At 41.4% G+C, this 27,997-nt stretch overlaps 1 protein-coding gene across 1 annotated transcript; it reads right to left on the bottom strand.

Annotated features, from left to right (window-relative positions):
* Positions 1 to 57: 57 nt before the first annotated feature.
* Positions 58 to 27,509, bottom strand: PDILT (protein disulfide isomerase like, testis expressed). Its single transcript, XM_076351286.1, is given in 15 exon segments — positions 58 to 221; positions 2,006 to 2,095; positions 5,970 to 6,151; positions 7,519 to 7,639; positions 8,965 to 9,118; positions 9,120 to 9,160; positions 9,826 to 9,828; positions 10,134 to 10,259; positions 11,241 to 11,343; positions 12,059 to 12,223; positions 14,527 to 14,656; positions 21,792 to 21,880; positions 26,948 to 27,151; positions 27,241 to 27,295; positions 27,383 to 27,509. Coding segments are annotated over 15 exon segments (1,662 nt in total). The 3' UTR covers positions 58 to 149.
* Positions 27,510 to 27,997: the final 488 nt, after the last annotated feature.

The following is a 27,997-nucleotide window of genomic DNA, read 5'->3' as shown; positions in this document are numbered from 1 at the left end:
GTCACACATAATGAGCTGTGGATGCCGAATTCTTTACTTTTATTTTTTCATCCAGCTCTGTGTTCACTTGAGATGATTCATTCTTCCAGTGAGTTCCTTCCAGGAAGGATTCCCCACAATCCTCAGAATTTTGCTCTTTCTCTGTACTATTACAGTTCTTCTTTCTCTGTTATTACAGTCTCTTTTTGGCTGAGATCCTCCTTGATTCCTCCTGAAGGATCCTTTTTAAAAAAGGAAATGCAAGAGCAAAGCTGATTATTACTGATGTTCACAAAGAGAATTGCTCTAGTAATTCTTTACTTCAAACATTTTTTTTAAGATTATATGAAATGCAGATTTTCGTCTTTTCAACCAAGGAACTTGAGGGCTTGTTAATGAGGTCAGAAGTAGTGCAGCTGTTGCTAAAATGTGTTTTGTTTTCAAACCTTTACACTGGTTTATGGCAAAGCTTAGATGAGGCTTTGTGTGAAGGTTTAACAAGAACTTGGTTTAACAAGAACTGTCATCTTACCAAAACTGCGTTTGGTAAGATGACAGAAGACAGTCTTTCCTAGGCAATCTGAAAAGAAACTATCTTCTTATTTATCTTGTTTGTGTGTTTGTGAATGCCCTGAGGTGAGGATGAAGAGTTACTCCAACAGGGGACTTCACATCAAGCACTGTACTGCAAATGGTCTAATACTACAGTCTTCTGGGAAAATTTGGTGGGTGTCAGGTAAGGATGGAGAATGTGAACAGATGAGCAAATGCCAATTACTTACCCCTTTTGCTACACAGAGCATGTTTTTTGAATGGTGTGTTTCCTAAACTGGCTTTTTTACTTGTTCTTTAATGTGAAATAAAGCATGAAGAAGAGATGACAGAATACACACAGCTCTATCATTGTATGTAAAAGACTGCGTGTAGGACTCAACAGATCTGCTTCAAACACATCACTAAAGAACATGCGACAGAGGCATACACCAAACGTAGGCTTTGGTATTGGAAAACAGAATTGTACAATGCCTGGGCAGAGCTGGGTGTCTGATCCTTCATTGCAGACTTCTGTGTCCCAATATTAGTTCAGTCATCTCTCTCCACCTGTAACCACCTATTTGAGCAGTGAGTGAATTCAGGAGCAAATCAAAACCTCTGGTGGAAGTAAGTCTGAAAACAGTTTCCCTACTAGTTGAAAAGAGCATTAATGACAACTCTTGCTACCCTGTGGATCTACTTCACTTCCAGGTAGAATGGGCCTATGATTCTTATACTGGGTGGACAGTGTCTCCATCTCTCTCATTTTTTTTCTTTTGCTTAGAGCTGTCTGCGTGGAGCTTGATCACATTGTTCACTTACAGTATGTCTTTTTGCAGTGAAGTGTCTGGGATTAAGTAACAGGCTAATCTGGGACAGCTAGTGCTTATCTGGTCTGATTTACAGTGGAGGAAAAAGGGTTGAGGAATCAGACAATAATCAGACCAGGTGGCCAAGAGAGGGGACAATGTCTGATCTCAGTTGTGCTCTTGCTTTATGAAGAAGAGAAGCCACACTGAATGTGGCAGGGATGAGGTGGGCAATGGATATTTGAACCACTCCAGCTATAGCTGAAACTAACTTAGCTGGGGCTTCTTTTTTCCAGCTAAAATCCTGACAAAGTTTTGCTTACGCCTGTCAAGGTGCAGGTTCCTTTCTGCCATGCGGTACTCACTACCAGAGTGTTAATGTAGTGACTTGGTGATAACGTGAGCAGTAGGAGAAGAGTTTTTTGTGTGATGAAAACAAGGATGCGAGTGGGCATGTGCCTGCCAGGCAGTGGTATATGACTGCAGCTAGCGTGGTCATGCCAAGCCTTGTCAGCTTGAAACGAGCTAAGAGCTGATAAGAACCACCCAAGTATTGACAGGAGCAGTGGCTGAAGCCCATGCGTGTGGCTATGCTATAACCAGTTCAGGTATGCTATACAAGCTGTGAACATGCCTTGGATGATTACACAGCAGATCAGTCAGTGTCTGGATCAAATGTCTACCTTCTCTCCTGGTTCTGCTTTTGTCTTGCTTTGTTCTTCTAAGAATTCAGAGAATGCCTCCAAGGTATGCTCCCTGGCATAGGCCACCTCCTGAAAAGAGTTTACGGTTAAGTATTTAATTCTGTACACAAAATGCTGGAAAAAACAGCATAATCAGCTGGAGGATTTCAGTTCTTTACACTGACCAAACTCTAGTCTTTTGTGTGCAGTTTAGAAAGTGAGGGCAGAGGCACAGCAGGTTCTAATGTCACCTGAAACTCAAGTGTAATACAGAAACGGATGTATATCCCTAAGAAGAAAAGGATTTGTGTTTAAAAAAAAAAAAAAAAACAAAAACGAAACCATACACACAAAACAAAACAAAACAAAAAAAACCCATAACCATTATTGTATAATACCAGTCTGGGATCCTGCCAACTAGTGACATCAGTGTCTTTTCTGTGTTTAACAATAAACACTTGCAAGATACTTCGAAGAGCAGAGTCTTTGAAGTGTCCAGCCATGATATTCAAAGCTGTCTAAAGATTTTGATGGAAATTCAAATTCTGAAAAAGTTTTGAAATACACAGTCCAGAAGTACCAGCTGTTGCACAGCTTGAAAGAACATGAGGAAGATGAGCAGTGTCATTAATTTTCTTATACTTCACCTTAAGCTGGGGTTTACTGAGGATTTTCTTCTGAGGAAGTTTAATGGAAGAAGCATTTTCAGTTTAGAGCTTTAAATTCTGAGTAGGTCTAGGCACCATACTGTATATTAAAGATCCTCCCCCCGATACCTTTGCTCTCTGGAAGTATAAAAGGATCTTGCACAAGTCTTAACAAAAAGTTGTAGAAGCTCGTTTGCATGACATTGGGAGTTGTCTGCTGTTACCTGAATGTATTTAGAAATAGGCAGATGCCTATTCTCACTTGGGTTAAGCTCACTTACTCCCACTGAGACCAATAATGCTGTGTTACTAGTTACTCTTATGCCTGATTTGAGTTCAAAGGACTGTAAACAGAACACCTCCATTCTCTGGTGAGTTCACTAAAAGTATACACAGGTTTGATATTTCCGTTCAGTAAGGTATTCTCATGTAATAAAAAATGAGACTTCAGCCTTGAAGTTATTTTTTTATGTTTGCAAGCTTAAGTTTCTTGAGAAAGATTATTTGATTCCTCCAGAGGTAACTAATATTCTCAGATGAGTCTTGATTTTTATTGACTCTGATGATGGCTGGAACAGCAATTTCTCAGAGCCTGAAGACCTATAAAGCCAGAGAAGCAGCTGATCCCTGAACTGGTTACTGAGGATATGTTTCAACACTTCTCATTAGAGTAATCAGGGTGTAAGAGTATGTAAATGTTATTTTTCTCACATAATCCATAGAAACAAATAGAATCATCTTAAGTCCACCTGAAAGACTGCATGTTTTGCTTTTAAATTTGGAGTGGATGACGCAGCGGATGAGTTGTTCATCAGCTTCACAGATGGAGCTCAGATGATGCCTGGTCACTCCGTCCTCCATGTAATTCATCAGATTCACTCTCTTGTTCCTTCAGCTCTGGCTCTGACTGTTCCCCAGCATAGAAACACTCGGTGCTTTGGAAAACTGGGCACATGCTTAAACACCCACCTATAGATCTAGGTCTCTTAGCTTATCCAACTCCGCTTAACTCCAGTTAACCTGAAGTGGCTCCTGATTTAAAAATGTTGTCATGCATCTAGTTTTGCATCCAATGAAAGTAAGAGGGTGACTTGTCGTTAACTTCAGGAAAAGCTGAACCTGTTCTTAAACAGGCTAAAGAGTGACAGTCCACTGTAAAGAAGGCAGTTCATAGCCTTGAGACCTAGCAGGTACTTCTTTTCAGAGGCGGGTAGTATCTAATATGATCTCATCAGGTGAAAGTGCTTGGAAGGGACTGCATAGTAATGTGTTCTGCCCATGGCTTTGCCTTTAAGGAGCTGTAAGAGTGTCTGTGATGGCCAGAGAACATAACCCAGTTCTAGAAAACAGCTTTGGGTCGTGTTATGTTAGCCACATTTCCCTTGGTTTATCAGGAGCAGGTTCAGACTTCTTTATATGCATTTCGATGCATATATATGCATATATATGCATTTATATGCATTCGAGACTTTCTAGAGTCTCCTTTACGTGCATTTTGATGTGCTTTCTAGAGTCTTATGATAGTTATTTCATCTTTAGAGTTCCTTCTGCTTCTGCACTAGTGTTCAATTCACCCTTAGTCCTTAAACAATGCGAAGGATCGGTAGAGGTAATTGGAAAGCTCATGTGTTTGTTTCTAACACTGGCAAAATACTGAAGGCTAGAAAAGATGTCTGTGTGAAATCAAGGTTGCATCAGGTGTTGTTGGACTGTATGTATTTCCTGTTCCTCTTTTTCTTCATTCTGAACATACCAGTTTCTCTTTGGCTCCAAGCCCCTTCTATCGCTCTTTTCATGGCCAGAATAAGGTAGTAGGGATCATAATTTTGGGGCAATGCCTGTACAGTGAAAAACACAGCAGATACTCTGAGCCTTGGCACGTTGTGTTATTACATTTGTATCCTGTGCTCTGACTTTGGTTAACTTCTAGAAAAGGACAAATATACATGGGAGAATTCCTGGTATAACTGCTGGTTGGGTAGGAAATGACTGAGAGCTGTTGCTGTTAATGGCTTGAGTGTCTCTCGGATCATTTATGATTGTCTGTAGTGAGTAAAGATGTCTGTGGCCAGCTGTTCGTATAGTGCTATAAGAAAGAAAGCCAGAACACTTGGGTCTGCAAGACTGCAGATGTCTACAGGACACCTGCACTGTAGTCAAGTACAAGTTAAAATCTCTGAAGTTGAGGGAACTAATATAAAACCATGGTGCACAAGGAAGAACTTGAGATTTCAAATACTCTTTAATTTCAGGGTATTTGTAAGTATGAAACAATCCCTTAATAGTTAATGAAAGTTGTTACTGATATTTTTTGACAAACTGACATTTGTTATGAGCATTTAATGGGTTTCTGCTTTCCTGCATAAAGACTAAACACGGTGTGAGTGTGCAGGACTGCAGTTCAATTCATTAGAAGCTGTGCATGCACATCCAAGAGGAAAATCTCTCCCTCAAAGATTAAATGAGGACATGGGCAAATGCCTTAGAACTTAATTTAAGTTTAGGACTAAGAAGAAAAATGAAAAGCTTAGTAATGTCTTAATTATAACAGTATCTTAGAATTTAATTTTTTTTTGCTTCAGAGATTTTTTTTTTTTAATTAGATTATCTATGTAGATGGAGGAATGTAACTATTTAATATTTTTCTTTGCCTCCTCTTTCAGCAGCATTTTCTGATTATTGTGTAACATAGCTGAAGCATTAGGGAGCATATTGTAAAGATCATTGGTTTTGACAACAAATATTTATTCCCAATTGAGGCTGTGATACTGGAATGAGGTAAAATTACTGGCATAAGTATATAGAAGAAAGTTCTGGAATTTGGGTTTTGTGAAAATGTAGAGGATATAACACAAGTAGTACCAGCATTTTAGAGGCTGTGGTCATACCTGCTCCAGAAACAACTAGCACAGGGTAGTTCTGTGACAGTACATCTCTTGTCATGGTTTGAAGTAAAGAGGCACTGCAATGATGTGGAGGTATCTGTAAGTTCACTCTGAGTTGAGACTGTTGCTAGAACCCAACAGGCAGATTGGAGGTTGTTAAACAGCAGAATGTAAGGCTGTAATGACTTGTAGGTCCAAGACAGTAAATGCGCTCTTGCCACAGCCTCACACATCGGAGAGGAGAAACCCTTCTATCGTCTTCTAATTCAGGTTCTTGACAGCAATGAATGCAATGTTGAGTAGATAAGGACCAAAGCTTTCTTGCTTAAAGGGCTCCTTCTCACCGTGACACATGCATGTGTGCAAACACACACACACATCCCTGCTTGGTGTGCAGCTGTGTCTCCACATTCTTCCCCGACAGTTTCTCACCTGGTAATCTGGTCCAGCAGGAAAGAGTGTGAAGAACGGATAGCAATCTAATCCAACGGACAGGATGTCGTTTGCTGTGACATCTGTCTTCGCAATGATTATGTCTTTGCAACCTTCGTATTGCTCTCCTAGCTTATCCCAGATTGGCAGGAGTTTTCTGCAGTCATAGGACCAAGGGGCATCTGCAAATTTAAAAATAAAAGTAGAAGGATACAGTCTGGCAGAAGAGCATGTGCTGGTGCAATCACTGGGACCCATTTAGCCCTTAAAGTTAATAGGGTTTCAGTTGTGGTCAGTCTCTACTTGAAACCATTCATCCTTCATGAATTTCATGAGTTTTCATGTAGTGATAACTAGCTACTCACTAATGCATTTCTGATAGCAGTGCTGCTTTAGCTCTGTTTAGCCTTTTACGACTATAACAAACACACACCACTTCTCATGTGACTTTGCTGGAGAGGCGTGCCAGATAACCAATGCAACCCAAGTAAGTCTTGCATCATTCCCATGGTGAAATACTTGCCAGAAGCACAAAATGCTTTCTGCATACTAAAATTAACTGTGTTCATAAACTATGCTATGCTTACACTAAAAGGAGGAGTTTGAGGTATGGTGGTGTTTTGACTCTGAGCACTGCACTCATGCAGGTTAACAAAAAGGCAAACTGCTGAGAACCCAGTATCCTCTTAAAGAGTATACAATACGGTTGCAATCCTTCAGTCATGAGAAAAATGCTCATACTCAGTTTAGATGGAATTGAAATTTCTAGGGCACTTTCCTGAATACGCTATATCCCATTTACTATCCTTTCATTTCTAAAGGACTTGGTTCAATTCCTGCTTAGATCAGTTTGTTCATGATACTGAAATGTAAAAATGACTTGCGTGAATGAAATGGCTGCAGCCAACAAGGAGGATTGCAGGAATGTACCTTTAAGAATTTCTGGAATGCAGAAATTAATGCAGTTAATGCTGCATGTTTGCTCTACTGATGTAACTAAGGCACAAACTAATCCCTGCTGGCTGGTGCAGGGATAGGGCAGTGGTTTCTTGCTGGGAAGAGTCAAGCAGGAAAGCCACTTCCCTTGCAGACAGAGGAGGATAAAAGGAGTTACGATTTGCTAACCACAACTCCTCTCTGGGATTTAATCCTGGAGCATTATAACCAGACAACCTCACTTAACTCTCCCTCTGTCCTTGGAAGACAGCCTGACTCATACTGTACAGCACGCTGTAATGTTCCATTGTACAACATGATGTTCTAGTGTCATTTTGTCTTTCAACACAGATTTGATACGGCCTTTACAAATATTAACTTAAGGGATCCAGTGTTACTCAGTGCGACTCTAAGTCAGCAAAGGTATCACAGTGTTTCCATAGATATGACACAAATTTTTCTTCAATGCTTTCATCGGACAACAAAAATTCATTAAGCTCAGCTTCTGTAAAGTGCAAAGACCAGTTTGGTATGTAAGCATAAGCTTTTGTTTTTCACTTCCAATTGATCATGTTAAAGCAACTTAAAATCTGAATACAACAATAACACTTACAAAACATGACAAACACAGTCATGGTCTTATTGAAGACAAACCTGTTGAAATTCTTCCCAACAAGCACGTTGACAGGCATCTTGTTCCTGTCCTCTGGAATTTCTTCACTAGATAGATATAGCTAGGCAGAAACAGAAACACTGCTGTGAAAGTGCAGGGAGCATTGAGAAACTGTACTCCAGCTCAAGTTAGTGTCAGACCGATGGGATGTTTCTCTAGCCAATGTGCACTGTTACTGTATGTTATTTTTTATATCTCTACATCCTAGCCAGCCTTCACGTGCTACCACCTTCTCTCCCTTCAGCAGGGAGCTGGGCTCTCGCACCCCTGCATAGTTGGTAGTTGGAATTACTTGTCCCTCTCTTCAACACAGACTCCATAGTAGATTGTCTGAAAATGACCCTTTGGAACACATTTGCATTCATTGTCCTGAATTCTTGTTGCCCAATGTTCAGAAGCTAGACTACTGAAAAGCTTGCCTGTTGTGGGCTCTCAACAGTGATATAAAACACACAAGTAAGTGTGCATTGCTGCTTAAATCTCTGCCTTCACCACCGATCACAGTCCCCACATGACTTCTACAATTTACAGTATTAGCGGGCAATTTCTTTTCTTTTACACCACAGTGCAGTAGTAGAGAGGCACACATTCCCCATGGAAGCTCTTCGCTGGTGGGAGTGTGCCACTCAAGCAGATATTAGTGGAGAAAAGGAGACATCCCCACCTCTTCTGTCCTTCTGCCCCCCCCTCCAATGTTGATTGAAATCAAGATCTACTACTCAAATCTCTTAAATTCTGCATGCTGTTAGACTGACTACTTCATCTTTTCTCCTCGTGATGGAAACAAAAAAAAATCACCCTGCAGAGCACAGAATAAGCAAAACATTTTAAAGTATTTTTCATGTGAGTGTGGAGGATGATGCCTCATTATGACAATACTGTATTTACCACTGGGAATGATCCCCCCTGTGAAAAGTCACTCTGCTAAACTCTCTTACAACAAATATGAAATCTTACTCCACTCTGAAACTGTTGATTTTCTATTTACTAGACTTCTCTGTAACCTCAAAATCTGTTGCAATCGTTGTTTGCATCTCTTCCAACTAAGGGAGTGAAATATCTCCATTATAGTATTGGAAAGATTGAGACTTAAGGAGTTTTTAAACCACTAAAATACATCAGCTGAAATCAACTAAAATATTGGGCCATAAATGATTTACCCAGTTTCTACATAGGATGACTGGAGAACTTTGTAACAGTCTACCTCAGTTGTTAAATACAGAGGAATGCTCTGTCAACAACTGTAGATGAATGCATCAGAGTGAGAGTAAATTAGTAAACGGGTGATCGGAACAGCACACTGTTCTAATAAAAAAAGGGATGTTTTGCAAATTTGTTAGGTTTAGCTGGTGTAGTAGAGGGGCGTCTCATTAGTAATGGACATACCTTTTGTTTTTTCCATTTAGGGTAGCTCTGGCAAAATTCTTTTAGGTTCTCCACAGTCACCTCGTCTGCAGGCATTTTGTACTTTGCATGGTTTGTCAGATTTACGATTCTCACGGCGGGAACGTCAGCCTCCCTCATGAGAAAATACTCAAACTCGTCCATTCCTTGTTTCATTAGTATCCACCAAGATAAACATCTGATAATAAAGAGAGAGTCATGCGTCTGGTTGAGTCTTCCAGCTTTGGTTTAGTGATTTTAGAGAAACGGACCATGGAGTTTGGCAGTGGGTTAGGATCTAACCTTAAATGCAAGAAATTGCGTGGAACCATTTTTTGGTCTCAGTCCAACAACCAGCAGTGGACTTTATTATACCTCGATCCTAGTTAATAACAAATGCTAAAGCAGCTAAAAGGAATGGAGCTTTTCCCTCTGTCCTTTCACAATAGTTTGCTATCACCTGTTTTAGTAACACTTCTAAATTACCCCTCAAAGCTTTTGTTGCTCTTCCTAATAAATCTTAACAGTACAAAAGAGCTGAAACACCTGTAATCCGTATGTCTTTACCAATACTAACGTGTGATATTTTACTACAAAATGACTTGCCATTCCTCAGTGTCTCACATACTTGGAGCAGGAGTAGCACCACAGTGATTGACAATGGAAAACTGAAATAATTCTGTGTAAGGCTGCCTATACCTGTTTATACACATGCAAACACTTGTGCTGCAAGCAAGGCTATGCAGATGCCTTGCAATATTTCTCAGGTTTTGTAGCTGGTTCCAGCTCTTGGTTCAGGCAATATCCTGTGATCCTCATGGCATTTCCTGGTGGCGGCAGAAATTGCCAGAACCTTGCTAAAACTATCTTTGGTTGGAAGTTGCTCCTAGAAAGTCTATTTGTGAAATCAGAAACAAGTTTATTTGGAGCAGGTGGAATTAATGTTGGTTTGTGTGATCTTTGCATTTTAAAGAATCATTTTCAAGTGAAGTTTATTTTTCAGTTTGTGTCCTTAACAAATTCAAAGAATAGTTACTGAAACTGTTTTTAAATGGTTTGGTAGACTTAAAGATGGACTGACAGCAGTGTACTTTTACCAGTAACATTGGTGCGTGTTTTTCCATTGATCTTTTGGCATTCATATTTGCAAAGCAGGATTCAGCACTACAAACCTTTCCTCTAAATTCCGCAGCAGCAGACTTGTAGTTTTCATAAATTGCACTGAATGTCTCCGAGTTTTTTGGGGTGAACAGCAGGATGTGATTTTCAACAGGGACATCAAAAATCTTCACAGATGTCTGGGAAACAAAAGACTCGACATCTGTTCCACTCTTTGTAAGCAGAACAGTGAATCAGAGGCTCAGAGTATCAGTATCATTCAGTTCTGCTATTGCAAATTTTACTTTTAAGACTGAGTTCCCAATCATTTCCATAACCATTGGCTTTTTTTCATTGTTTTAAAGAAGATAGTGAGAAGAATCAGCAGCTGCTGAGTGTTTTCTCTGTTCCAGGAAAAACCTCATTGTTATTCATAGATTTTTACAGTCAGAAGGGACTGTTATGATCTTCTAGTCTGACCTCCTGGATAACACACACTGAAGAATTAATGCTAAAGATGTGCTGAAAGCAAAAGGCAGCGTTACCCAAGGAGGCCCAACTGCAGCAGCTGTAGGAGCTAGACCTGGTTGGGGTACTTCCTTCATTTCTGGGTGGCATCAGCAGCTTACGTCTCCTTCCTTGCACAAAGCTGCCCTTTTTCTCATGTCACCCCATGATTGAAGGCAATGGGCTGTCCCCCAGGCAAGCAGGTATTTCCATGTCTTTCCCTTCCTACCTGCACTACCAACAGTTATTGCTGGTTTCTTTCTTCCTTGTCTTGGCCCAGAGGACCTGGTTGCTGCATGGGAGTGGAAGGGTTGGAGCCAGGATAGGGACTGACCTTCCAACCTCCCACCCTATCTAGTTTGCTGCAGAAGCAGCCCAGGCCTTTGTGTTGGCTCCACAGGAGGGAGGTGTTTGCAAGTTCAGGCAAGTTCACTGTTTGGCCAGCCATTCCCCGTCTCCTCTAAGAAACAGCATCTTGCCAGAGGGAAGCATCCTTTGGCCTGGATTAGACCAAGAGCTGCCTGTTGGGTTCTGCTGGTGTTTCTAGATGTGTTTAGGGTTGGCCTAGTCAAACGCTAAGGAGCAGAATAGCTCCCTAGGTCTCTTTCTGCATGGATTCCTGTCTTTTCTGTCTTTCTCCTGTGACTTTTGTTAATACAGTGAAATACACGTACCTCAAGATCATACTCAGTGACCAAATCCAAGGTAAAGGTTTTGATTAGCCTCGTTAGATCCAGTTTGTTCTGTCTGCCATCTTCAAGCACTTCATTATTATCCCTTGGACAAATAGTGAACTTTATGAGGTTGTTGGCCTTATCAACTATAGGAGCAAAGAGACTGTCTTTACTCTAAAATGTTGTTCTCAGTTTTGCTATTTTATGATCCTCAGTAACTGAAATTACATAACTTGTAAAATGAATGTCACAGCTAGATTACAGAACAAGATTATAGCTAAAATTCAAGGTAGAGCTGACAGTTTTAATTTGCTCAGTAATCTTAACATACTGAAAGATCTTTTCTATATACACGCTGTCTGTGACATACTCTCACTCAGGACATCCTTGGTCTGACTACTTCATAGCCTAAATGTTGGTGCTACTTCTGTGTAGTTTTGTTCTTGTTGTTGGCCACTTCTTCTGTTGTGGATTGGAAGAAAAGAAGATTCCTGGCCAAAAGCAACACAAAGGAAAAGAACTGAACGTCTGCAAAACTCACTGAACCTGGCAGCACATGTTGATTAGAATGGTGGGTTGGAAACTAAAACCATTTTATCCAGATACTTAACTATAAATTAGGAACCTGAATGTAGGCAGCCAGATTGAAAATATCAGTTGTCCAAAGGTTACTGTTTGCCTCCTGCTTGTCTCTCTTGTCTGTAAATGCAATATTTTTTGTGTTAAGCTGTTTGAATTTCAGCTAGGAAATTATTCAACCTGAAAAATTCCCAAACTGCCTTTCCGTAGCCCAAAGCTGCCACGGCAGCTCACTGCACCTTGCCTGCTAGACTTGCATTCCTACCTTCTTAAACACAAGAGTGTTCTTTTGGATGCCGTAGTTAGCGCAGATGTCCTCGCTGGCTGTCATCTCGAAAGGCATCTCTGGCACTTCTCTTGCCATCTCACAGAAGAGTTCCACACTGTCATTGTGAAGTTCCTAGTCCCAGAAAGAGTATTTAAGACTGTGTCCTGTATCCTGCTAGGATGTGTAGGAGTGAGAGCTACAGGTGAGACAGGCCCCTAAAGGCTTGTGAGGTGGAGAAGAGAGTGTAATTGTAAAGTGGGTATAGCTTGCCATGATTACCTCCAAGGGGAGATCTTCACAATAGGGGAGATCCTAGGAGTGCTGTGACACCACTAGTGTGTTCGCTTTTCCAGCTAGTGTTGGCTGGGCTGGGTCAATATGGATGGTGTATGGTCCCCTGTGTCTTTCCTGCGCTAATGTCATCTGCCCTGCGCTCCCCTGGCATTTCCACACTCTGCAAAGACTTCTGCAGATGGGGAAGGATCATGCCAACAGCTGCTCCCCTGCCGCAGCTCGTCTGCAGAGCCAGCAGGATGTGATGGATTAGAGAGGAGGGCTCTCCGCTTGAAAGAGGACCTGACTGCTGTGTTTGGTGCTTTGACTGAGTGCTCTTCAAGGCAGGGACCTTGACTCCTACATCTGTCAAATAGTCACTGTGCTGTCCACCCTCAAATTAATAGTAAATAAGCGTGATGAAAGGCAACAGCGCTTCTAGATGTGATTTAATCAGACAAGTATTTCATGCTAGATGAATAGTAATTTATATGTTGAGACCTCCCAACACATCCTGGCACTCACATTTGTGAGCAATCTGTGACTAATAGAAGGCCAAATACAGCTCTTGATTTACTTGGACACTATTTTGTTGGCTTCCACCCATTAAATTTCTGACATGCCCTAGCTCATGCTCATCTATTGTCATTTCAGCCCCCGAGTGAAGTCACAGAGTCCAGTCAAACACTTCTGCAGGCAATATCTGCTATCAGCATGGTTCAGGGGACTCTCCAGCATCACTGCGATAGCAAGGGCTTCTCAATCTGGCCCAGCACTGGAAAACTGCCTTCCTTCATAAATGGCTGCAAGCAGATTGCTGCAAAGCAAAATTCTGGGTGCTCTGAGCATTTTCACAGTTTGTCCTATTACGCTGTAGGTGTTCACCAGCTCTGTTACTATGGGGCATTTTGGTAATGAATCCTGTTTTCCACATCCATAAAACTTGGACTATCTGCTGTAGCCAGCACATTTGGGACCTTATCAGTTCACGTATGAGTCCAGACACTGTGCTTTTAACTGAGCAGAGAGATACCAGAATAAAAGTCTCTTTATTTAGAAAGAAATCCTTGATTGAATGTTTCAGATATTAAAGATTTCAAGGACACATTGAAAAAGCAGGAAAAAACTATTCCTAGTTTACTGACTTCTGCATGCCTTGACAGCTGAAATTTATTTTGCACTATTTATTTGACTATTTATATTTACTTGACTATTGTTCTGTATCATTCAGCCCCAAATCCTAAGAACCTCATTCAGCTCGGGAAACTAGTAGGAATTTGCTTGAGAAAAGACTACATGAGTTGAATCATATACAGTGTAATATTTTATGAATTCTTATCCATGCAGATTTCTTAGCTGGCAGGAGCTAAAAAACACAGTTAGCATGATATTCATGGAGCTGTGCTCTTCCCCCCTAAGTTTCACTGAAGATGTTTAAATCATCAGATGGAAAGATGAAGAAAAGGCACTCCAGTATATTAGACAATATTTACTGCTTTTTTTTATGGACTTAAGCAGGAAGGGAACATTCCTTCACCAGAACAGCCTGCAACTATTCATGTCTATGATTTTACACCATGTTTGAATGGAAATGCAGTGATCAGGTAACCCTAGATTTTTAGATCAGTTACAACTCTGGGCAGGGATTACAACTTTTTGTATTTGGAGACTCCAGTAGCAGTATAACCCACACCAGCAATGGGTTAAGTCTCTCCAAAGAAAAGGATGGACTTAAGTGAGGATAGGTAGGTCAATAGTTCTGCCCTCTTCCCACCAGCCACCAAATTTGGGATGGTTTGGCAGAAGCCTTTTCTCTGAGGATACAGGAAAGTCTGCTGTGCCCAGGGCTGTGCAAACAAGCTTGTAGCATCATGCTCTCAGAAGCTGCTCTCGGAGTGGTAGGTCTCTGTGCCTGGGTACCTATTCAGGAAAGGTGCTATGGTGTGAAATGTTCTTATCTCTGCCTGGGCTGCTTATCTAGAAGTATGAAAACGTAGATAGAAACAATTAAATAAAAAAAAAAAAAGCAGAGAAAACTGAGGGCCTGGGTTTTTCAGGCGAGTTCTAGGTCTTTTGGATGTGTGGGATTTGGTGGCGATGGCAAGTGGTATATCCCAAAGTCGGAACAGAAACCAGCCTTTTGAGTTTTCCAGTGAATTACCTTAAAAAAAGCCAATCACTGCCAAATTGTCAGCACGTATGATGGCTTCAGCCTGATCAGTAGAGTTGATTAAAACAGTGCTAGGTCCTGTTCTTCTTTTCACCCATGTAATAAAGGCTGAGGCCTGTCTGACTCCTGTGGAAGGAAAAGAGAGTTAAAATGAGCATCAAAATGAATGACAGAAACTTGTGTGCAATCAAGATAGAGGCAGTGGAGGTGCAGAAGGATGCTGAATACAAATGGACTTGGGCTCCTTAGGACTGAGGTCAAAGCTGATTCAAAGTGGGCTTGGGGCATCCAAATTCAACCTCAGGTTCTAGTCACCATTTAAACTGTTGCTGACTCTAGAAGATCAACGATGGATCGGTACTGTATTTTCTGAGACCTCTGCAAATAGCTGTGTGTCCAATTAACTGCTTAATCACAGGTGGAGAATAGAGATGAGGAAATTCAGACAAGTAGAAAACCTGTTCTGCGAGATTTCATGTGTCCCAAAACTATGGTAAGCTATAAAGAGGTATCGACCTGACGTTTAATCCAAAATGACTTCAAACCAATTGCAGATTTTATTGAACTGTCTGTTCAATTAAATTAGGTGTCAAAATTGTTCCTTTGGTGCTGCAGAAGGGATCTGATAGGCACAGAGACAAGTTAAAATTCCTGTGTGGTGCTGCAGCTTTGCTTTTTAGTTTAGACATGAGAAACAAAGCTGAAGTGTCAAAGTTGTCCTTTAATTCTGGATTGTTCCATCTTTTGAGTTCCAAGCTACTGCTATCAGTTTTACTGAGATTACAGTCAGTCTGTTTATTTGGTAAATTCTTTTCAAGCTTTCAGGAGTTTTAGGAATCTTGAGTCTCTTTAAAAAATACATTTTCTAGCTATCATGTTTTCAGAGGAATTGGAGCCACAAATTGAGGCTCAGGAGATGAAAATCTCAAGCTGTAAAGTAGGCCTTTCATCTCCGAGTATGACATCCTTGTTGGACCAGAGCAAGAGTCCAGCAAAGGGTTAATGAAAATTTTATATGAAAAAGAAAAATCTGTATGTTGTGAAGTGTTAGAGTCAAGATGTACAGTACAAGTGGATTACCAAAGATGCAAGTCCTGGTACTGTGCATTTTAGCAATATGACAAGATCAAAATTGAGTCACACCATTTTACTGCCATCAAGTCATTTTGCAGCAGCCTGCACTGCAACTAGTTTAAAATACTATTTTTTTTTTTAAGGTCAAGCAAGCAGGCATCTGCTCTGGAGTGTATAGGCTGCAGAGCAAAGCACAGAGCAGTATCTAGTGGCCACATAGTGCTTGACTTCTGCTGTCTAAATTAAGAATTGAGCTCTTGCAGCTTATATCAGCAATATAACCCCTCAGCATATTTTTCATGTGGTTAATTCTCTCTATTGGGTTGCTTTAAACAGCCTGTGTAGCTTGTTTCTACTGGCCAAATTCTGGCCTTGGAGTTGTAAATGATGATTTTACAAAGCCTAGGATTTGGCTTTCATGCTATGTCCATTGCCAGGACAACCATTCAAAACTTCCCTCTTCCATAAAATATTTGAGTTAATTTCTTGATTTAAGCGAGGTCTGCAGTTTCTTTTGTGGTATGAAGTATGCCAAGTTCTGTATGAGAAGTCATTGGGTGGTCGCTGCACATTTTCAGTTGCCAATTCTCAATGGTTTAAAAGTCATATGCGATAGGTGAGATTTTACTAGTTGTTGTACATAAGCATTTACCAGTCAACAAAATGTAATTTAAGTCACTATCGGTGGTATATGTGCTCTGAACAGTTGGTGCTCTCTTGTACAAATCACAGAGGAGCAGAAGCCAGTTTCCGAACTTCTTGCATCTTGCTAATAAGTGTGTCAAATAGCAGCTCTCTGCTGAAGGGTGACTGTGCGTGTTGTGTTATGAGACTCTATTCACCGGTTCTCACAAGCATACCTGTCAAATCGGTTTACCAGTTTAAAATAGGTTTTCTTGTCAATGCTATAGATTTAATCAGAGACTGAAGGTAGGTGCTTTCACTCATGTATGAGCACCTCTAATAAAAGTTCGGTATGGCAAATCACGCTTTCAGTGGCATTTGTGCAGAAGCTGCTGTTTGCACAAGTCTAGATGACAGGAACTTGTTAAGAAATTCAATAGCAAGGAAGAGCAAGTTACTAAAAATACTGAAGATCAGCTTTCAGCAGCAGCAGCCACAGGGGGCTCAGCAGTTAAAGAAGTCAGAGCACTCGCTTGTGTACAGACTCAGGAGGCAAACTTTAGGTTCCCTTTTTTGTTGGTTGTATTAAACTTGTGACTCCACTGTATCTGCTTAGAGTACACTAACAGATGCTTTGCCAAGTCATGCAATTTTTGTTAACTCTGTAATAGTTCATCATTTTAGGCAAAAAAATATTTAAATATCTTTCTTGTACATACATTCAGTGAAGGAAAAACTCTAATAAGGCCTGGATTTCTCATGATTGCTCAAGTCAGTCCTGTTCCAATATTGTTGTCTTTGCTTAATGACTTTCCATCAAAGATTTCAAATTATTCCATGTTTTTTGTGAGCCACATAGGAACTCCCTCTGATGGCTAAATTGCAAAATTCTTTTCCTTGGTTTAGGAAGTATACCGTATACTTAGTGTGAACTTAGTGAATTCACAATTCATTGTTAGATGCACAGAGTATTGCTCCGGCCTACTTCTGTGGGCATGCTACCCGCGGGAATTGCAGTGAACTAGAAGTGCAAATGGCGCAGGTTTGGGACCAAATTCTTGTCTGGCGTAACTCATTTATTTATGTTTATTTTAGTAAATGGGAGTAAGTTGTCTTGTTGGGGTGATTCTCTGTACTCGGTGGAATTACACCAGCAATGAATTCGGCTGCGTGAACTAAACATGCAGTTCAGTTATACACTTGGAAGATGAATTCAAATCCAGGTTCTTGTATTGGCACAGAGGTAATTGTATGTTTAAAACCATGGCAAAACCAGTTTGCTACCTTGCATATTCTTTATCTGAGCATCTACATTTTTCTTCTCAGCAGCATAATAGATCGGTACATCCTTTCTTTACATGTTAACCTTGGTTTCACACATTTATGTGTGTTCATGTGTGTGTATATATGTGTGTGTATACATACATTCAGATCTATACTTACACAAGCACACACACATATGCGCCAAAGCACAAATCTAACAAAGTAACTGTCTTTTTTTCTTTCACAAAATTACAAATGTACTTCTCTGCAGCCTACCTGGTGAAGACGTTGCCCAACATAATTACAACCAAAAAGTGAATGAACATTTCTGTATGAGTTGTAATAAATGAAAGATAAAACCACTAATCTAACTCAGTGCTCAGTTACATTTCTTGCATTATTCATCATTATCCTTGCTCTGAATCCCAGCCATCAATCATTTTCTTCCACCTAACTGCTACAGCGAGTGGTGTGAAGGGTAGCATTAAATAGTGTTATTTTCTCAAAATATTAGCCTGATAGGCCTTCCAAATTCTTCCACATATAAACCCATCTTGGCTTAGGCTTACAGAAATCCCGTCACTGGAACAGCTGCTCCAGCTGCTAACATGCCAAAGCGGGTTCTTGTTAGTAGAACAAAACTTAGTGTCTGTTCAGGGGGCCCTCAGATACAATGGTGATGAATAGAAGGTACTTCTCTAAATAAAGTAAATGAGTCTTACAGCATCAGTCCAAAGCAAATTGTGTTCTAATTGCCTATAAAATTACTGTTTCATCAAATAAATTTATTTTGATTTTACAGAGATTTGATCCTAACTTCAATTTCCTTTTTCCTAATTAAAAAATAGTCTTACGAACCTTTTCCCCAACAAATTTGTGATGTGTTATCTCCCAGCACAAGAAAAATCAGAGTAGTATCTCCAATTGTATCTCGATATGCTCTAGACATAACTGCAGAAAACCACGGTATCTATTAGAAGTTCTGACCTGCCAACATAAGAAATAGCATGTCTACCCTATGAAAATACTGCTGCTTCTAGGGACAGTGTGTCTTGAGCCTTTGTGAACATCCTTGCTTAAAATGATTGCAAAGATATGTGGACTTTTAAATAAAACATGGGGTACCTGCTATGCAATTTAAGAGTGCTGATACACAATGACTGCATGTGGCAGGGTTAGCCCAGAACAGTTAGACCGAGTTATAGGGCTTTCCAAGAGGAAGGCTGTATTGCTCTGGACAGAGTGCTGTTGGAATAAGGAGCAGGAAGCCACAAAGTAATTAGGGATCCAGCACCTTCTAGCTAATTCCAAGGCAATGTTTTACACCAGAGGCAATTTCAGCATAATGACTTTTGCCTAATAACCTAAGGTTGCATAGCTTTTTTTTTACCATAACTGGGAATTTGGAAGATCAAATGCTTATTGCACAGTGAAAAGGGACTCTCTCGGGAAAGGGCAGAAGAAATTGTTGAAGTCCAGACACAGAAGCTGAAGCCACTTAGAGGCTTCCCGAATATACAGGGAATAATAAGCTTTATGGACATTAGACATGTATGTAGATTGTCGGGGGGTGGGGGTTAGGATCCATTTTTCTCTGAAATATTTCAATTCCAAACAGATACTTTAAGAATGATCTCTTATCACTGAATGACCTGAATAAGCAGACTTGCAGGTAATTAGTAATGTAACTAGCATGCTTAGATAATGAGAGTTGGTAGAGTTGTTAGCTCCTGGCTGGAGCTGGGAAAAGTGCAAGACTCCATCCTGCAAAAAGTAATCACTGCACTCGGAGACCAGGAGAAATCCGAGTACCGTTAACCTGATAACTGCGAGACAGAAGTTCAGTGAGTGAACAGCCTTAGTCATCAGACAGATAAAAACTGTTTCCTTGACTACCAAGAAAGTATGTGGAAACATCCATCATGCACCTTTCCCCTGGTTTCCTGAGTGATTAGACTCCTCTTCAGCTTTCCATCAATTCCTTTTCATTCCGCTCATTCTCTGTTTGCCTCCCAGGTGCTTTATTTTTTCAAGTCACTTGAGTGTTGCAGGAAATCATCACTACTTTTATTTGGAGCCTTTTCTTGAGTTTTGTTTCGCTTCCTCTGTTTTAGATTTTTATTGACACCGATTGCTTCAGGCATTGGGGTGAGGAAGCAGCTGCTGAGGCTAACACAGCATCACAGGCTCCAGACTTGAGGAGAGCTGAGCGCCAGTGGAGTACGAGGGCAGACACAGATGAGAGGTAACAGAGTTGGTGGCAAGGTCACCAGGGAAGACATGCGTGGGTGATGGGACGCCCTTGTAAACCAGTGTGCTGTGCCACAGCTGCCAGAAGCAAGAGACCCTTCAGAGGCTGTCAGCTCAGGAACAGCATTGTATTAACAATGGGAGAATGTCTTCATTATCAGTAGGTTTAGTGTGTTGTAAATAAAAAGAAAGATAATTTAAGGGTTTGAGATTTTTATGGTTTTTTTCCTAGATAGTGTTTTTGACCTGTCTTTTGGAAGTATCACTGAATTCCCTCCCACCCTGTGTCTTTGCTGTTTTGTGAAGCGTCCTTTTCAAATGATGTGAACCTCCAAAGGAGCATCTTAACAGACTGCCACCATTTGATCATGGGTACAGAAGATCCTGAAAATAAATTATCCAGAATCTGAGAACAACTCAAGCTCTTTGGCTCAGATATGGGAAGAATTAAAAGGGCCACAGAACTATGAGAGTTAAAAGCACCTGTGTGGTATCCTCTTGAATTTCTACTCTTTCTTTTCTTTTTGGTAACAATTGAGCTGCAACCAGTCACGTTTTTAAATCACTTGCAGGTGGCAGACTCTAGCATCATTTCTGCAGCCACTTCTCTCAGACAGTATTGGCATGTTGTCTTTGTGAGGAGAGGGCCCCACACTGAAGAACAGCACTGCATTTATTGGCACCTTCCCTGATGAAAAAGAATGTCTGTAAGAATGCCTCCCTCCAAAGGTCATGTAGAGCAAATCTTATACACACCCTCATTTCCCAAAGGAAGGGTGTTGGCTGTGGGAGGATTGCCACATTTTCCATTTCATGAGCTATAATAAAGTTTATGTATTTGAGGATTTAAATGCATTTTTGTATTTTACCTGTCTCTCATGTCAGCAACTCAAATTTTGTCAGTTTTGTTTTCCATGGACAACCAGCGAACTAGGTTAATGCGAAATCGTGTGTACATTGAAAGCAAAGCCTGACAAACTGAAAGGGAATAAAGATTTTTTAATCAGACTGTCAAAAATGCTGATTTTTACAGCTCAAGCCACTAGCAGTCTTGTTCTAGGCAACGTAAAACATTTTGTGAGAAACCAGTCCTGCCTCTCTGAAGAACTTACAGTGTGACTGCGTAAGGATCAAGAACAAGGTGGGTATCATCACATGTCATCATCTCTGTCTTAGAGAGTCAGAGTATATTTTGCCCAAAGGCACACCAAATGGATATGGCAAAAGTGGGAGGAGAACCAGAATTCTCGTACTTTGAGAGACTCTTTCTCTTGAGCACATCAATAATCTGAGTAAGCTGCTACTTTTTTTTCATAGTGCAGCTTACTGAACTAAAATGTATTGAAATGTGGACAGAGAAAATTTTGGCTAATAGATAATGTATTTAATGACCCTAAAGCATTCTTGAAGTGAGTATATATGAAACCATGATGAGTTCCTCCTTCTTTAGCTAATTGCTGGTGGCCTCCAGTTTCATTCTGCAGTCTATATTGATGGTCTAGTGATTGCTGAAGTCATTGTGAATGTGCCTGTTGTCATGCTAAATACCGATTTCCTTGCTGTTAGTTTCTGGCATGGTCAAAGTCATTTTAGCAGTCCCACTTTTCATCTTCTGCGTAGGCTGCTTTTACAGTTTCACTACAGATACATAATTTTCTCTGTAGAAGACTCTTGAGATGAAGGATGGATTCACGTTTAACATATCAGAGTGGAAGGATGTTAATCTTGCTGCAGTTGCAAACTTTGTTGTGTGACCTTGAATTCTCCCATTCTCTTCTACAGTGAGATACAGCCCATAATCTCCTGTGCTGACCTCTGTACTTTTAAACTGAGCTAATCTAATGTTTGCAGTTCACTTGAGATCTTCTGCTATGCAAACATTGAGGATTATTCTACAGTTTGGATCCTTGAGGATTATTCTACAGTTTGGATCCTTATTCAAAGCATTCAATAAAATAAGCATGTGTAAGAGACGCCTACACAAGGGACCCATGCTAATCAGTAAGTCTCTGCAGCAGGCAACTAGAACATCATCTAGCGACTCCTGTACCTGTCTGGACATGTGTTTCCACTGTCCTGCTCATTTTTATACGCATATTTTGCAAACAGTTTAAGTGACTCTCTTCAGAAGATTTATTCCTAAAAGACAGACACAGATTTCTGATGAAGCCTACAGCAATGAGGCACCCACATTCCACTATCTTTCACCGTGCTCTAGGTTCCTATAGGAAGCTTAGTTGTAAGAAATACCTGTTCTGGGTGGTTTTGAACTGTTTGCATTCACCTCCTGTGGTGAGGAGACTGCTGTATGCTGAAATCAGTTCTTAGCACAGGAGTGAGTATGCTTTGGACGTTCGCTTTATGAGTGAGCTGACCATTTGATCTATATAATCGATTTTAAATCAGTCATGCCTCCCCTGCTTCTTAGAAATCCCCCTTTTTATGAACTATATGTATACATAGGCAGCAATTTCTTGGTTTTTTTTCAATAACATCACCTTCAGCTTTTGTGCCTTAAAAAGGAGATGTTTGTCTTTAAAAGTAATCCCCATCTTGCCTATTAAATGCCATTATCTCAGCATATATTGTCATTCACAGGCTGCAGGAATCCTATGGCTGACCCAGTGCCTCACTGGATATACAAATGTTCTGCTAGAAAAGGTAAACATCACTTTTTCATAAATGAGAGTGCACTTGGCACACAAAGCGGCAGCACAAAGTCTGCACTGCTGTCATGGCTTAACCCCAGCCGGCAACTAAGCACCACACAGCCACTTGCTTATTCCCTCCAGGTGGGATGGGGGAGAGAATCGGAAGGGTAAAAGTGAGAAAACTCACTTTTTGGATTGAGATAAAGACAGTTTACTAGGTAAAGCAAAAGCCACACACACAAGCAAAGCAAAACCAAGGCATTCATTCACTCCTTCCCATGGGCAGGCAGGTGTTCAGCCGTCTCCAGGAAAGCAGGGCTCCATCACGCGTAACAGTGACTTGGAGAGACAAATGCCAGCACTCCAAAAGTCCTCCCTTCCTTCTTCTTCCCCCAGCTTTATATGCTGAGCATGACACCATATGGTGTGGGATATCCCTGTGGTCAGTTGGGGTCAGCTGTCCTGGCTGTGTCCCCTCCCAACTTCTTGTGCACCCCCAGCACTCGCTGGTGGGGTGGGGTGAGAGGCAGAAAAGGCCTTGACTCAGTGTCAGCACTGCTCAGCAACAACTAAAACATCCCTGTGTTATCAACACTGTTTCTAGCACAAATCCAAAACATAGCCCCATACTAGCTACTCTGAAGAAAATTAACTCTATCACAGCCAAAACCAGCACAACTGCTTATGTGCTTGTCCTTTTATCCCAATGTTTATCTAGGAACTGAAAACTTTTCACTGGAAAGGACAGGAGCAAGCATTCTCAGAGATCTGGGGATTCATTAGGGTCTGGGCCTTTTCCTGGATTCTTCTGATAGGTGTGAGAAAGTGGTGTTAGCATGTGCTCTGCACCCATTTTGTGTTTCCCAAAATATGCCACTAGCCAAGTTAAAGGATTACAGAACTAGAGCCGCAAGGGACTTGGAGAGGTCATTGGTCTGGCCTAAGGCAAGTTAAACCATGTCTGAACCAATCCTGACAGCTATTTGACTAATCTGGCTTTAAATATTGCCGTGAATGGAGATACTAGAGCTACCTTAGGCATGTTCATCCAGTGCATCATTAGCCTTCCAACTAAATGGTGGACATTATCCCTAACTGTAATGTGTCTGCTGTGTTTAAACCCATTATATTGCCAGTGAAAATAAAGAACAGTTTAATACCTGCTTCTTTGCAGAAGCAGTGTACTTGGGTACATTTAACATGTCTCAGTCGCAAGATGGTGAGTTGCTGGTGTGGGCTGATGCACTATATTTTACCCCTGGGCTGGAGCATGTTGTGGGCTGTTTCTGCCTCTCTGGCCTGGGAAAGCCTCAAACATGAATGGTCTTCACTGTACCATTTGGGGGATCTGAGGGCTATTCTTGCATGGGGAAATATGGGACAGTTGCAAAGTCCTGTGAAAACCATTCTGGCGACAGAAAGTTGGAAAGGTTTATGAAAGGCTTTTGAAGAGAAATTAAGTAGGAGATGCATTTTACTGTGTTCAGGCAGTTTACTGTGTTGAGACAGTTGCCGTCCTTGGGAAAACTAGAGTAAGCTAATATATGACTTCAGCTGGTTCCAGTCTGCAGTGGTATGCAGCAGTGCTTGTAGTGTTTGTGCTTATAGTGTTTGTGCTTATAAGTGTACAAAGTTTATCCTCCCCGTGGTGAGGATTTTTGTCAGAGTGCTTGGGATTTTTTTTTTTTCCCTAAAGCAACAATATTCTGCAATGAAAGTTAACACAGGGACTTATATTCAGCTGACATACAGTGTAAACAGTAAAACTCTTCCACATAGGCCACACTAGTGTAAGATGTACCTTCTGCTGGTGGAAAGTGCTTTATATACCCTGTGCTCGTAGGCATTTGAGTGATATTTAGATCAGTTTAACGTGGATGGGGAAATGCCACGGACTGCACCAGAAGAGCCCTTTCACATGAGCTTTGAGATCAGGTGCTCCCAGCGCGTACAGAGCACGTAATTCAGCTGGGCAGGCAGCAGGGCTTGCATCCACGGGAGAGTAGGCGCATTGCTGCGTGCTGCTCAACGATGTTTTCAGACACTGTTCTCAGTGCCTTCCCCAAAAACCAGAGAGAGGCGGGAACCTCTGTTCCTGCGTCCTTCCTCACCCTGGTTGTGCTGCCCCTTCAGTTACTTTCTTGTTGCACAACGCAGTTGGAATGAGGGCAGAAGAGTGCCGGATTTCTGGGTCATTACTTTGTTTCCATGCTGGGTACTTGCCCTGTGTACTTTGCTCAGCTCGCAAGGGTAGCCTGATACTGCTTGGCAGAAAGTCAGCGTATGTTTTTATTGTAAGCCTTGCCTGAAAGAAGGCAGACCTGGGACACGGTGAGAGTGGAACTGAAGGGCATTAGGAGGACTTGGGAGTCACTGGGCAGAAGACATCAAAGCAGGCCTCTCCTGATAAATGTTGTGGGACTGGTAAGTAGATAATGGTATGGAACAGGGAAAGCGTTGGGGTTTTCTCATAATAGATAAGCCAAAGGCAGATCCTAGAGTGTTGAATCAAAGTTTGGAGCTCAGCCTTTTTCCCATGTTGGTACAGCAACAGAACAAATCCTACTTTCTGGGGAGCATGGGATTCCTCCCCATTCTCTGACTGTCTCCATGGTTGAGAGTGGGTCAAGAAGAGAAAGGTCTCAGGTCTTGCATTTGTTTTGGATTTCTGAAGCTAATTCCTGGCAGCCCCACAGGTTTCCTGTGTGATCTGGGGAATATTGCTTTGTCTCTCATTATACAAGTTCCCTTAATAGTTCCATGTTCACATAGATTGTTTATTTCGATAGCCTGTTTTAAGGAGTAGGACATAAAATATTAGGGCTTTATGGCCTCTCTGTGCAGGTGCATGTGCATGTCCCATCTTTAGCCTCTTTGTGCTGTGGCAATGCAAATGGTTACGGCAAATGAACCAGCTGGTTCAGCACTGTGGACTCAGGTTTCCTACATCCCGGGGCAGTGCCTTGCTGCAGGGTGGTTTGTCAGTGCCCCAGAGGCTGCTTGGTGGCATGTCTCCAAAGGGAGCTGTCGAGATTGAGGCCAGTGATTTCCAGATAATGTATCTGTGCTTTGAATCAGCTCTTACAAAGCTGAGAATAGAGCTTGACTAAGGTTTTTCTGATAAATTATTTTTTCACCAAAATAATGCATCTTCAGAGAGATTAAAACAGTTCACAACCGTAGACTGAATTTGGCAAATAGCTTTAGACACTCTATCTTGCCAAATTTCAACACTTTCAAAAGTGTTTAAAAGTCTTAAGCATTACGTTTTAAAGAAATTTCTAACAGGATTGTTCTGAAAGTTTTAAAAATATTTAAAGTTTCATAACATTGTTTCAGGATTAATGAAATCTTTGGTATGATCCAAACATATTTTTAGTTTCATTAATCTGTTAGTGTATTGTAGTTTTTGTTGTTGGAAAAATACAAGTGTTTTCATTTCAGATTGACCTACACTACCACTGCTTATTATTATTATATCATCATCATCCAGGTTTGGTAGTGAGGCAAAAGAACAAATAACACGCACTTCTGCAAAGTTAGGATATTGCCTTAATTTCAAATATCCCTTCCAAATATGGAACAGGTTGGGGTTTTCAGCTTGTGCCTGTCTCTAATGCCTGCCTCCAAAGGAGGGCTAGCTTGCAAAGTGTTTGTATAATTTAAGGCTAAATGGATGCGTGCACTGAGGTCAGTGAGTATGGCACAATGAAGCAAGGTCAAGCCCAAGCAACAGAGACAAAGCTTTTGCTGTCTTATGCAGATTGAAGAGTTTCTGCTACCAGCAAGCTGCTAGGAAATACAGCTCCATGTTTGTGGAGTGGGAAGTTACGCAGCGTCTGAACTTTTAGATGGGTAACATCACAAGAATATACTGTTTGGCTTTTGCTTTTGTGATTTACTTTCTGTAAGGCTTAGATGGCCAGTCCTTCTAACAAAGTTAGTTACTCAAAAGGTCCCACTAGTTTCCTCCCCATGAGGAATGAACATGGACCTAATGAAAAACCACAAGCCAGCCTCCACCTAACAAAGTGCTAATTTCAGGGAGAGAGTCTTGCAGTCCTATATAATGCAATTACAGACACCAAAATGTTGTAAAAAGCCATTCCCTGAAGCCCAAATGCTCACAGAGAAGACATGCCATCCGGCAAAAACCTCATACAAAGCGCTGATGAAAATAGAGAAAGATAGAGTAAGATAAAGAAAAGCCCTCTCTGATTCTTTTTTTAATTCCTAGAGTTTCACTCATCGCTGCTGTGAAACACGTATTTGCAAAATCAGGCAGCGGAAGCAGAGGACGCCAACTCAGCACTGTGCATGCGAGGACCCATCTGACTGTCAGTATCCGTCTTATGTAGCAGACTGGTATTTAACCACACCAAAAAGGAATAAATTACTGTAGTCATGGTCAGAAATAGATACATGGAGAAAAACAAAACAAACAAGGACTACTGGAGGACAAAGCAACAGTAAAACAGGCATACCTGAGTGCCCCAGCATCAGTCATGCTCTGCAGAGCCATCAGGGTAAGAGACAGCGGAAATTGATACAGAACTCCACCAGCAGGTACTTAGTTTCCTTCAATGCTCTGTCAAAGTTGCTCTTTTTCAGCAGGAGTACGTTGTTCTCCTTTTTTATTTTGGGGAGTTTGGCTTTCTTTGGCTTTGTTTCATTTGGGCTTATGCTGTCTGCTGCCGGGAAGCCTGTGAGAAACGATAATGGCAGAGAGAAAAACTGATGTGTCTTCATCTTGCCCTGCCTTTATCCAGTTACTGAGAAAGAAAGAAGCAAAGGAGCACTAAGCAGTAGGGTTTGCTGCCTAAATGGCTGCTGTTGTAGCAGCCAAACTTAAGAGGCTGATAAGGTTGATAATGGAGTCTACCACCAGTGGAGCCAACTGCATCTTTCCACAGGAAGATTAACATAGTTAATTACTTCCTCATCTTTAGCAGCATTTAGAAAAAAAGTATCTGTGGGAAGGTGAATTTACTGTTTCTGTAAATAATCAGAACCCTGGGGAGAGGGTGAGAAAGCACAGGAGGAAAACACTTGCCTGCAGAAACACCAGTTGATTCATAGTGCGCTTCTCTAACTACACAACCTCCTCTTGTCACCATTACCCAGCGCAGAGCTGCAGACAAAACAGTAAGTGAGGTGGTGTGGTTTAACCCGGCAGGCAGCTGAACACCACCCAGCCGTTTGCTCACTCCCCTCCCCCGCCGCAGTGGGATGGGGGAGAGAATGGGAAGAAAAAAAGTAAAATTCGTGGGCTGAGAGAAAGACAGTTTAATAGGACAGAAGAGGAAGGGAAAATAATAATAATAATGATGACAGTAAAAGAATATACAAAAATAAGTGATGCACAATACAATTGCTCACCACCTGCCAACCGATGCCCAGCCAGTCCCTGCGCAGCGGTCACCACCCCCCGGCCAACTCCCCCCAGTTTATGTACTGACCATGACGTCCCATGGTATGGAATGTCCCTTTGGCCAGTTGGGGTCAGCTGTCCTGGCTGTGCCCCCTCCCGGCTTCTTGTGCACCTCCAGCCTTCTCAGTCGGTGGAGCATGGGAAGCTGAAAAGTCCTTGACTAGTGTAAGCACT

Source organism: Aptenodytes patagonicus, chromosome 13 (genome assembly GCF_965638725.1).
Source record: "Aptenodytes patagonicus chromosome 13, bAptPat1.pri.cur, whole genome shotgun sequence".
In the NCBI taxonomy this organism is placed as follows: Eukaryota; Metazoa; Chordata; class Aves; order Sphenisciformes; family Spheniscidae; genus Aptenodytes; species Aptenodytes patagonicus.
Note: the sequence above shows the minus strand (reverse complement) of the source record. Positions and strands in the feature narration are given on the sequence as shown.